We start from the raw sequence: 12,520 nt of genomic DNA on the forward strand, positions 1-12,520 counted from the left end.
TGCAACGTTAAACCCTATAATCTGGCCCAAAGGGACCAGGGGTAGAGACTGCAATGGAAATACCTTTAAATTGTTGTAACCTGGGATTTGAGTTGCATGTTATGGGAATGACTATAGCAGCAACCACCTGAACTGTTGGAGGACAAGCCTTACAAGAAGCAGTGCAAGTGCAGCAGTGACCTGACCTGAGCTGCCTTTGGTGCCCAGTTAACTCCACACAACTTAGATGTGTGGGTTAGATGAGTGGATGGTGAGGTGGATTGAGAACTGGCTGAATGGCAGAGCTCAGAGGGTTGTGATCAGTGGCACAGAGTCCAGCTGGAGGCCTGTAGCTACTGGTGTTCCCCAGGGGTCAGCACTGGGTCCAGTCCTGTTCAATTTGTTCATAAGTGACCTGGATAAAGGGACAGAGTGTACCCTCAGCAAGTTTGCTGATGATACAAAACTGGGAGTCGCTGATACACCAGAAGGCTGTACTGCCATTGAGCAAGACTTGGACAGGCTAGAGGGTTGGGTGGAGAGGAACCTTTTGAAGTTTAACAAAGGAAAGTAGAAGGTCCTGCACCTAGGGAGGAACAACCCCATGCACCAGTACAGGCCAGGGGTTGACCTGCTGGAAAGCAGCTTTGTAGAGAAGGCCCTGGGAGTTCTGGTAGACAGCATGTTGACCATATGGGCCAGCAGTGTGCCCTTGTGGCCGAGGCAGCCAATGGGATCCTGGAGTGCATTAGAAGAAGCGTGGCCAGCAGGTCGAGGGAGGTTATCTTTCCCCCTCTACTCTGCCCTGGTGAGGCCACATCTGGAGTACTGTGTCCAGTTCTGGGCTCCCCAGTTCAAGAGACAAGGAACTACTGGAGGAGGGTCCAGTGGAGGGCTGCAAAGATGATTAGGGGACTGGAACATCTCCCGGGTGAGGAAAAGCTGAGGGAGCTGGGCCTGTTTCGCCTGGAGAAGACTGAGAGGGGATCTTACCAATGTCTACAAATATCTTAAGGGTGAGTGTCAAGAGGATGAGACCAGGCTCTTCAGTGGTGCCCAAAGACAGGACAAGGGGCAACAGGCACAAGCTGTAGCACAAGAAGTTCCATCTGAATATGAGGAAAAGCTTCTTTACTTTGAGGGTGTCAGAGCACTGGAACAGGCTGCCCAGAGAGGCTGTGATGTCTCCTCTGGAGACATTCAAAACTGGTCTGGATGTGATTCTGTGCAACTTGCTCTAGGTGAACTTGCTTTAGCAGGGGGTTGGACTAAATGATCTCCAGAGGTCCCTTCTAACCCTGACCATTCTGTGATTCTTTAATGTTAGATGTTCCCTTTTCTAGTAGGTTGGCAATACATTGTATTCTATTGTTCAGCCCTACCCCACCCTACAATTTCCCACTAAAAATCCCATCATTTGAGCTAAATGCACTAGGTCCAGATTAACACACATTCATCGGTATCTCCAGATTGCCCTTTGGAACTTACAATATAGAAACAGCACTAGATATTATGAAACTTTCTTTTAAAGTAAATCTGAATATTTTTTTTATAAATGTTTTCTTTTCAAATGCTTCCACCAGTGCTCCTAATATACATTTACCGGTTCATGTTTGCAGATGATGTGTCTAGATCTGCCTGGAAAAATAGAGAAACAACTACACAGACACCTCTGCTTCTGAGAGGACAAAATGTACATAGACCCTTTTCTCCCAGTTCTTTCCTATTAAATTCGAATTCACCTGCATGTAGATTTGTATCTAATCAGAGAATGGAAGAAATTGTGGAGACATCCATATGGTTTTCTAAAAAGAGAGATAACAGCAGAACTGAACACTCAGGAAAGAAACATTACACCTTAAAAGGAAAAAATTAAATTGGTTTGCTAGGCTGTCCTTATACCAGTAAAAGGCTGACCCTTTTTCAATATGTATGTAACGACAAGTCAATGCTACCATGAGATTAAAATGCAAAAAGACCTCCCCCTAACCTTGCAGTTACTTTCCCATTTCCACTCCAATTCTCAGGAACATAGTTTGAGCTTGTGACCAATTTATTTAAGTTGAAGTTTCATATCTAAGACAAGACAGATCCAACAACCCTGACTGTTATATTCCTAGCATTACACACCTGCCAGCTTCCTCCACTATGATGGTACAAAAGTTAACAGGGGGGAAAAAAGCCTCAGCTAAGCAGGATCCAAACCTACATCCAGCTTTCCGAGTCACCATCCCCAAATTGAAACCCAATGTGAAGCCAAGAGTTATTCAGCACAGACTTCAGGGTATCACTATGAATACCTACTGTTGTCTTCAGTACAGAAGATTAGACCCCACAGATTAGACAGATCTCCAGTTTCAAAGTCATCAGGAACATGTACAGCTGCAGCACAGTCACATGAGAAAAATCAGAACACAACAAATCTCAAACGTAAAGAGGTGCTTTTGTGCCTTAAAAACATAGAAAACCCTCTTGTAATGTAATCACCACCAAGTGAAAAATTAGCATGGTAAATACAGAGAGTATTTCCAATAAATCACTCTGATCTCCTGAAGAAGTTAATGAATAGCCAACACATTCCTGCACTTCTAACAGCATCCCCTTATTTTTTTCCTGCAGTGAGGCTCAGTCATGAAGCAAGAAAGATATTGAATCACTAGTATCCACTGAGGAACTTAAAAGTATTTGCCATTTCAAAACCCGTATCATCAGTGGTCACTTCACTAGTTCCTCCAGTAACCTCCTTCACAAGGAAGGTGTCCAATGACAGTCATCAAATGCTGCATAAGACATAATTTTGAGCAAATAAACAATTGTCCAATTCACCCGTTGTGAAAGGAAAATACTGCAGTTATTCCATCTCCCTAGCCAACTCATAAGCAAGTCAACAAGACTGATGTGGTCCAGAGATCTTCAAAGCCCTGGATCATTCTTACGTAACAATAAGTAGTATTCAAGAGCTGATTTCTTTTGCCTATTGCTAGAAATATATGAAAACCAGAACTAGTACAGCTATCACAAGAGAAAAAAAGAATTAGAAGTTTTAATTCCAGGGTGGTTTATATAAAACACCTCTAGGTAACACTGAAGAGAATTTCTTCATCCAACTCCAGATTCCAGACTTTCCTTTAGTCAAAGCTTTCTGGTGTTTCTGTGCCAGGTCTCCTTTTACTTTTATAAGCAAGTTTTTGTAAGTTTTTCCTCTTACTTACCTGTGCCTTTAAAGCAGTGTTCAATATGATTCCTCTTCAAACATTGGTTTAGTGAGGTTAAATGTTTCAAAGCAAGAGAGGTCTATAAGACAGTTTTGTATTACAAACTGAACACCTGTAGCACAGGAGATATGACAGTGAATGGTGATCTTATGTTCAGCCATCTATGCTATTAGAACCAGGGGCAGATTTCTTCTGGTTAGTTTTTTTTTTTATTTCTAATTTAAGGAATTTAATTAAAGATCAAAATAAAAGAATTACAGTATAAATCCCAGAACACTGCTCACTTGCTATATAATCAGAGGAACTAACTTTTTCCTTAAAAAAATCCTGGATTTAACTTTTTAAACACATTTTTAAAAAAAAAAAAGTAATAAAAAAACCCAAAACACCAGACCATGGTTTCATGGGAGTCCAAGAGGAAAATCAGGAGACTATAGATCCTCTTTTTTAACCCAGCTTTCTTTGGCCATAGCAGTTTATTTTCTTGTGCTGCCTGGATTTTGTACTTCAGTTTTTGTTATTTTATTAAGAAATATCAACAGTCAATAAAGACATACTACAATCTCATTTACTAGGAAAAGAGCAACATGTGAAAAGAAAAAAAATTAGTTTTGTGGATATTTTTAAAACTACCCTACTCAAAACTCATTGTGAAATTTTGTAATTGATCAACAACTTTGGGGGTTTTTTCTCCCTATTCTTGTCATTTGGGCTGTGATATAAACATTAAATCTCTCTCTAAAAATACTTTAAATAGTAATGAGTAAAGAGATATTTTGACAATAAGGAAATAACTGACAAAGATCAATATGCCTGTGATTAGTATAATTACAAACAATGATGATGAAGTTTAAGCACTCTCTGCAACACCCCTTCTGTCATTTCTCCTCTTAGATTAGCCATAGTATAGCTAATATAGCCATTGTAGCCATCATATGTCCTTCCTTTCTCACCCTTGCCTTCCCCTTTTCTAATCACCCTTGACTGTTTTAGCCTTCTCTGCACCACTTGCATACTCACCATAATTCTCCTTCCCCTTAATTCCTTACATTCAGGCTGTTACCAACTCTCATGCGATACATGCCTTCAGCTTACAACATCTGAGCATCTTCCTCTGTTGCCTAACATCCTGCATCTGCTTTAGCTTCCCTTTTCACTGCCACCAGGCAGCTCTGCAAACTCCCTTTCTCATTATGTCCCACAACAACTAGAGCAACTGCCTTGCCTCTGGCCATGTCCCCATAGCCCTTAAAGCCAAAGAAGAGAACTGCTCCAGAGATTCAACTTATTGTAGCACCACCTGCCTGGGCCTGCCAGGGTCACTGAACCCTAAGGAGAGGGGCTAGGCTGCTGAGTCCCATTATCAGAAAGACTCCCTTCTTTTGTTCCACCTAATCTGTATCTAACAAACATGTCTTTTCTCTTTCCCAAAAAGTATTACTTCCTAAACATCTTAAAGTGAAGAGAATCTCCTTTAATAAACACCATAAAAATCACAAAATAATTCAAGCTGGAAGGGACCTCAGGAGGTCACACTCCTGAATGCCACACAAAAAAGGTGCTCAAAACCAAAGAGGGAATGAAACAAAAGAACAAGTATCAGACTTACCATGGACTTGATTGATTTCTGAATTCTGAGAAAGAATTTCATCTGCTAATTTTTGAGCAGTTGGCAAAACTTCTGTGTGGTGCACTGTGATCAAATACTGTACAAATTTTTGTAGCTGGTCTCTGTTCATTTGAAAGAGTGTCTCTGAAATGGGAAGATGTAGTTTGACCTGATCTGGCTTGCGGATCCGGTATAAAGAGAGTGCCACAACATGAGCACAGTAAAATATGTCCTTGTTTCCACAGCTACAGGTCACTGAGGTAATCTTGCAACGATCAAAGCTGATAGCTACATTGCAAACAGTTTCTGGCTCCGATTGCATTGCAGGTTCTGTCACTGTGCCACTCAAGTGGAAACCTGGGGGGGGAGGGGGGGGGGGAGAGAGAACTTACATTATTAAGTAAAAGACCATATCTCATTATCAATAACCTTTCATTAATCAAGTACAAGTCATCATCTATTTCTGAGAAATTATATACCTTAAAGAACCTGCTTTACAAATATGACAAACCCTTTCTTTCATATGTACCCTTTTCATCTCCAATAAAATCATAAAATCAAAAAGGAGCTCATTTACAAGCCCTCTTCGCCATTCCATCACAACATTCATAAAAGTTTGATAGTAAGAAAATAATTTATTTGGTAAATGATAACTGCAGAAGCAGAGCTGTATCCAATTAAGACAAATGTGAAACTCCCAATAGCTCAGCAAGTTGGCAGCAATTTTCTAAACCCCACACCAGGGAGCTTGCACCTATCGGCAAATTTAACCATTCTCTCAATAAGTAAGAGGGAAGTTATGCACTCTAGTGGCACAAACCCAGGTTCTAATCTCCACTCTGCCACAAATCACTTAACCTCTCTGCTTTCACCTCTTCTATCACTGAGCTGATGCTAAAGCTCACCTTCAAACCCAAACAATCTGGTAGGGTTTGTGTAGCTCTTTGGAGATGGAAACTGCTGCAGTTACCAATACACAAGATATCAGATTTATAATACTGAATGAGACATGCATGCACTGTTTCACGAGTCTGCATTTCCACTTTGCACAATAAAGCACAAGGCAAAAGAGCTGTGTTTTCTTATATTGTAAGAAGGTATGGTATACCATAAGATGTTCACTTCAGCCATTACTAGACAAAACACCCTGTAGAACAAAGGTCTCAAACTCTATTCTCTGAAGATTAGACCTAAACCCATCTCTTTTCCCCAACATGAAGACCCAGGTTTGGCTCTCAATACTTAATCACTGCAGAATTTGGGTGTTTCTTTTGGATTTTATGTAAACATGACATTGATTCTTGGCTCAAACATTAAGTCAGAGGTATAGATACAAAGCAATACAAACAAATTTCATATGCTGTATCAGTATTAAACTTGAACAGACTGTGCATATAAAATCTGGAATGAATACTACAAGTAAGGTGTTATATGTTAACTATTTATAACGGAGATAATATAAAACCACACTCCCTCAAAGTCCAAAACTGATTCAGTACTTTTGAAATACAAGAAAGGTGTGTCATAGGAAGCAGTATCACATGAAAATCAGGTGGAAAAAAAGAAATATATACATAGCTCTAGTCCAAAATGTTGCATCTCCCATTGTTTTTAGAAAGCTCTCCAAGCTACAGTAAACAAAAAGGAAAATCCCTCATTTTTTCCATTTGTTTACACTGTATGTTTCAGAGCAGGTTGTACAGTCAGTATCACTTTTTGGATTACATTCAACTGCAGCACTCTGATACTTTACCCCTGAAGAAGGTCATACATACACTAACCTCGACTTTGCAAGAGGATGTTTACCAGTTAGAGTTAAAGCTGAAGAGGCAGTAAGCTGTAAAGTGCACAAAGAGGAAGGGGGGGGGGGGGGGGGAGGAGGAGAAAGAAGCCCAGGTGTAAGTGGTATTCTCGCTCTCAACTCCACTCAACACATACAGGAGGGGAATTGCCCCTTGAATCATGAGCTCCTCACTCTGCCTTTCCCTTTGGTTTTAAAGTAGTCACAACATGCACCCATGAGTATTCTCTCAAAAAAAGAGGCTTTGTTAAAAAACATAGCCAGCTCTATTTCAGGTTGATTCCCAGTAAATGAGAGTTGGATTGGTGTTCCCAAAGAAAATGAATAGTAGGGTTTTTTTTTTAATATCACTTTCCTATGAAGCATACATAAAACTCTCTCATCTATGAGCCTAACACCTGAACACCAAAAGGGCCTGATCCCACTCCTTCCTGCTCTAAGTACCTAAACTCCTATTAATTCCAATAGAAAAAGACCCAATGAAAGATTTTCTATTATTTTTTTAAGAAGTGCCCAACCAGCTACTCCAACAATATTCTTACTTTTAATTTGTCAGTATATAATTCAAGCATTCAAAAGGCTAAATAAAAATTTCTTGGACAGATAAGCATCTCTAGAAATATTTAGAGTTAACAGCAGACCTGCCTTTAAGTTCCTACTCCCATTCAGACATAAACAGCTCCCAGATCCCCCTCCATTGAGATTTTTTGAGAATTCACATTACAAGCAGCAACATATATAAACATAGATCCTGATCTAAACAATGACAGCACTAACACAGTCAAGTTACCTAACCCAACGTGGTGGGTTGATCATGGCTGGATGCCAGGTGCCTGCCAAGCTGCCCTATCGCTCCCCTCCTCAGCAGAACAGGGGAGAGAAAATATAATGAAAGGTTCATGGGTCGAGACATGGACAAGGAGAGATCACTCAGCAATTACAGTCATGGGCAAAATAGACTTGACTGGGGGAAATTAATTTATTACCATTCAAATCAGAGTAGGATAATAAGAAGTTGTAAGAGACGGTCCAAAGAGACCGATATTGTCTCACCATTGCCAACAGAGACCTGGGGATGGAACATGGTCCTGATGGACACCCAAGACACAAAGACCCTGGGAAGGAGAACTGCATGGTACAAGGAGTACTGTGCCATTCCCTGCTACCTGGGACTGAAAGGAACAAACAGGCTGAGACAGCAGGATGTGCAGTCTGCAAGGATCTGCATCCCAGCAATACGCTGAGGGAGCCCAAGAACAAGGATTGATCACTATCAGTCTTTTCAGAGTGATCAGTATGAAGATATCTGTTGCTAGCTTTTGAGGTGGAATTTACTTTACTACAGTGGGCAGAAGCTGGCACCCCCTCTGCAGGAAGCAGGCAGCAGATTCATGCCATAGCCCACAGGCCAGATACAGGCCCCCAGGGTCCTCAATCCGGTCCGCATTATTTACACACACACCCCCCCCGCCGGGGGTTGGGAAACCAAGCAGCTGCAGATGACTGCCTGCCACTTCATCCGCGCGCCGGCCCCCTGGTTAAAAAGTTTGAGGACCCCTGGCCCAGGGTATCTATCTCCCAAGGCAATACAGTTTTAGCTTTTACTTTTACTTAGTTTTCACATCATAACATTTGCAGGGAGGAATTATGCTTAGTTGCTACAGCACAAGTATAAATATAAAAAATGGGAAAGTGACTGCAAATTAAGAAGAGCAACAAAAACAAATTCAGATTAAACCTCCTGCTTTCATTAAAGTATCCTTAAAGCAATACAAGAAATAGGCTGCTCTTACATTCATGAAATCAAATATTTAGAGACTATCAGTTGTTTTAAGCAACTTGGAATATGCCTTGCCTGTCAAACATATAAAATATGGTCATTTGTTAAAGTTGCTATTTACATTCTTATTGCCAAGAGGTGAAATTTTCCATATTACATTTCTACAGTTAAAGGCTTAGCCTCAACTAAGAATCATCCATCTGCACCAAAAGGAAATAACAGAAATTAAACCATCTGAGACTGAAGAAAACCTCCAGCAAGACCTGCTAATTTTTAAGGGAGGGAAAGTTCCCTCCCCCAATCCAACCTCATTCATCTCTGCTTCTTTCACCTTCAACTGGCTCAGTGCATGCACTTTTCCCATTAAATGGGAAGTGGATAAAATCCTATAAAGGAAGAAAACAATCACCAATATAAACTTGGTAAGAGATTAAAAAAAAAAAAAAAAAAAAAGAAGATTAGAAAATAACTACTTCCTGAAAAGAGTGTGTCTGGATTTCCATAGCCATACTTACAGTTTGGGAAAACACAGCACAGGATGTCTGAAACAGGCATCCTGCAGTAAAAGGTATTTAGGCCATTCCAACAACATTAATCGTTTAACTGATTGAGTAATTTAAGATTGCACTCTAACAATTAAAAGTTAAAATACTTACGAACGTTTACCTCTAACCTGCAGCACCCAGAACTTTAACAAGCTATAGTTATACTGACTATTCATCAGATTCTAGATAGCATTTTAGTATGTAACATTATCTAAGCCTTTATTAACATTCATAGGTTTGAACAATAAAATGCAATATATTTTTCTTTTGAAATTCATGTCTCACACCCAGAAAATAAAAACTTTTCACTATCTCAATCTGTTAAAGAAAAACAATCTAAGAAAGGGGGACAAATTATAAAACTAAACACAATTTAATTTGTCATTTAGATTTATTAAACAAGTTACTGGAATTCAACATGCTGTGGTTTGGCCTCCAAGACCAGGCTTTACACTAAGGGTAGACTGAGGACCCCAACAAAAAAAAAAAAAAAAACCAAAGCACTTCTGGTAACATATAACATTTCTAACTTTCACTGACAAGCCAAGAAACACTTTACAACTATTGACAGAGGGAAAGGAAACAATTACAAAACCACCACCATTTATTTCACTTTTACAGTGAAATATAGTGTCTGCAGGCAGACAAAAAAACACAAGGGGAGAGAAGACATAAGCCTCAGGGATGGCAAGTCTCTCTAGCGGCCAGTGAGCCAAGCAACATGCTGCTTTCATGCAATGATGAAGTAACTCTTCCCTTCCAGATCCCTGCATTCTCTCACCATTTATTTTTGGGCTTCAGCTTCTGATAACCTACCTATACTACAACTATTAGCATTTGTGATAAGCTAGTAGGTGTTGTACTTGTGGAAGCATGCTTAATGCTTTGGTTTTGTTAGCTTTGATTGCCTACTAAAATAGTCAAGGATTATACTTGTTGATGAACATGAAACCAAACCCACAAGACTATGTACATTGCTGACTAATTTTATGACTCAAGATTGTTTGTTGATTTTACTTATCTCAAACTACACATTGGTTTTATAATGGTAGTAAATCTCTTTTTTTGATGCGGGTCTCATGCCTACAGGTCTACCTTTTATGATAAGGGAAGGTTCTCTTTCTATGCTCTTTTAACTTTTATCATAACTTACATAAAACTGGGAGGGAAAAAAAAAAAAGACGACCATTCCAAGTTCTTTGAAGAAAAAACCCCAGGTTTTATATGAACTCTGAAACAGATGCAGGTAAAGATAGAAAAGAAAGGGTGCTTGCCCTTTGCTGGAAGAAAAGTTGAACAGGAACCATTCCTCTATCACTACAGTTCTGGATATTATTACTAATGGTTAAAAATTGTTTTCTGGATCAGATTAACTTAAAATGAAATTCAGCAACATACTGGATTATTACATCATACCATTGTTACCTGCCTAATGTTGCATTATCACAGTGCACTTAAATGGCAAGAGAGAGACAAGATTATATATAGTTTTCAGCATTGCTCAAGATACTCAAATTGAGAAACTTGCTAGTATTTGAAGGAATTCTCTGTATCACAATAAGAAAGGCATAAACAGAACAGAGTTAAATTCTATTATCTAGCCTGTTATGATGATAAAGATCTTAAACTGAAAACTGGGCCTTTAACACTGTCAATATCCCATCTCTCATCAAAATAAATTGAAATACTTCAGTCAGGGCCCTTATGTAGAGGGCTATTGATTTATTTTCTTTATACTTTAAATGGTTCAAAAGAAATTTAAAATTATATAAAAAAAATGCCTTTGGTCTTATCCCCTGCAACAACATCCCCATCCCTTTTCACTAATTTCCCCCGCTCTCTCACTTGGCAGAATAATTCAAAGGAAGAGGCTGGGTGCTATTACCAGAGTTGTCTACTCTTTAGATCAAAATAACTAAAAAAAAAAAAAAAAAAAAAAAAAAAAAATTAACAAAAGCCATCAATACCCTCTTCAGTCAAATGGGAAGGAATGCTTCCAGAAGGTTGACTACTCCATGATTTGGTTATTTGTATCTGTTGAGAAAGGGTTTAAATAGATCATTCATTATAGCAAGGTAGATTAAACTATGTAGCAAGGATTACTTTTCCCTACATCTGTTTTTTTTCCTGTTTACTTAGCCAAACAGGAGGCTTCCTCCTCTGATAAGGAGACAGACAGATATCAGGAGCTACAAACATTATAAACCATTTCCCTAGAAATCTGTCTTTTCTGCAGTCTGAATTTCTGGATTGTGACAAATGTCTATACGATGCCTGCTGTCCTTCTTAAATTCTCCAAGCAAGTCTTAGAAGTCCAGATTCATAGACCTAGCTTGGTCCTAACAAGCAATGATGATGTTTAAGATTAAATAGGATCGGTTTCCTACATAAATATTTGAACATTAGACCAACTATTTTCAAATTACTTTGAAAACACAGAAAAATATCAGTAATGAACCCAAAATATCCAAAGCTTTTTGACCCCTGCTTACTCAGCAAGAAAATTCTATTTCTTACCTCCCACAGGACTTGCAAGCCCATGAGATGTTCAAGAGCGAGATTCATACATTAATTGGATCAACAAACATCCTCACATGCTCTAAAAGAGGGATGAGGGAAAACATTGCTCACCTTTTCACTGCCAATTCCCATGTATGCTTTCACTTGTTTTTATTTCATCTTTTGGTTACACAAAAAAATAAAATACATCTACCACCTCAGAAGAGGCACTGAAACCTATTGTCGTCTCATCCCTGCAACGTGAATTTCGTATGCCTGCAATGTGAATTTCGTATGCCTGCTTGTCTGTTTGCAGCAATAATTCCTCAGTTTGAATACAAAATAACAGATGAACATTCCTCTTTATGAATTTACCCCCAAGAGCTCTGAAATGTTGCTCCATTAAAAGCACATCTCAGCACATCCTGCTGGTTTTGATCACGGGAAAACTCTTACCCCCTCCCCTGATCCCCTCTGGTCTCTCCTGGACTAGAGAGCTGAAATTAGCTATTCATTACATGTGAAGGAGTCTCACATAGTGCAGCACCTTGCTGTGAGAGACTACTACTTTACATAGCAATTTCAGAACTACAGCATCTGCTACCTTATGTATATTTAATACCGCTGCATAATGTACAGAATTATATGCTGTTCATGGCCTGCTTATCCAGATATTATGTAGTCTTCCCTTTGAAAAACATTGTACTTTTTATTATGTCTTCTCCCTGGTGTTCTTTGTAACAGAGCCCCAAACAAATGGCTCAGACTATTCTAGACCAAAAAACCCTCAGGACTCAGGGTGAGGTAACCAAATGTGACAAGCTTCTGGCCTGCAACTACTAACATAATTTAGTTTATTTCCTGTGTTTCACTCCCCAGTCTTAAAGTTTTATATTGTTTTGATATGAAAGGAAGTGGAAAGGGAATAATATCCGGACAACTGGTGAGAAACCTATTTCAGGTTATTCTTGCCACTGGAAATATGAATACTTGTAATTAGAGAAGTGGCCTTTGCAACAAGTTTTATTCTTTCTACTAGAGGACACTAAGTATTAAAGTTATACTACATACAGTTATTAAAAATTTTTTTCA

General features: G+C 39.1%; 1 protein-coding gene across 1 annotated transcript in view; it reads right to left on the reverse strand.

Moving 5' to 3' along the window:
• LOC129783124 (zinc finger SWIM domain-containing protein 6-like) overlaps positions 1–12,520 on the reverse strand; it is a 114,625-nt gene that overhangs the window by 53,075 nt on the left and 49,030 nt on the right. The window contains 1 exon segment of the mRNA XM_055792872.1: positions 4,804–5,160. Coding sequence (XP_055648847.1) covers positions 4,804–5,160 — 357 coding nt within the window.

The sequence above is a fragment of the Falco peregrinus genome, chromosome W, assembly GCF_023634155.1.
Source record: "Falco peregrinus isolate bFalPer1 chromosome W, bFalPer1.pri, whole genome shotgun sequence".
Classification (NCBI taxonomy): domain Eukaryota; kingdom Metazoa; phylum Chordata; class Aves; order Falconiformes; family Falconidae; genus Falco; species Falco peregrinus.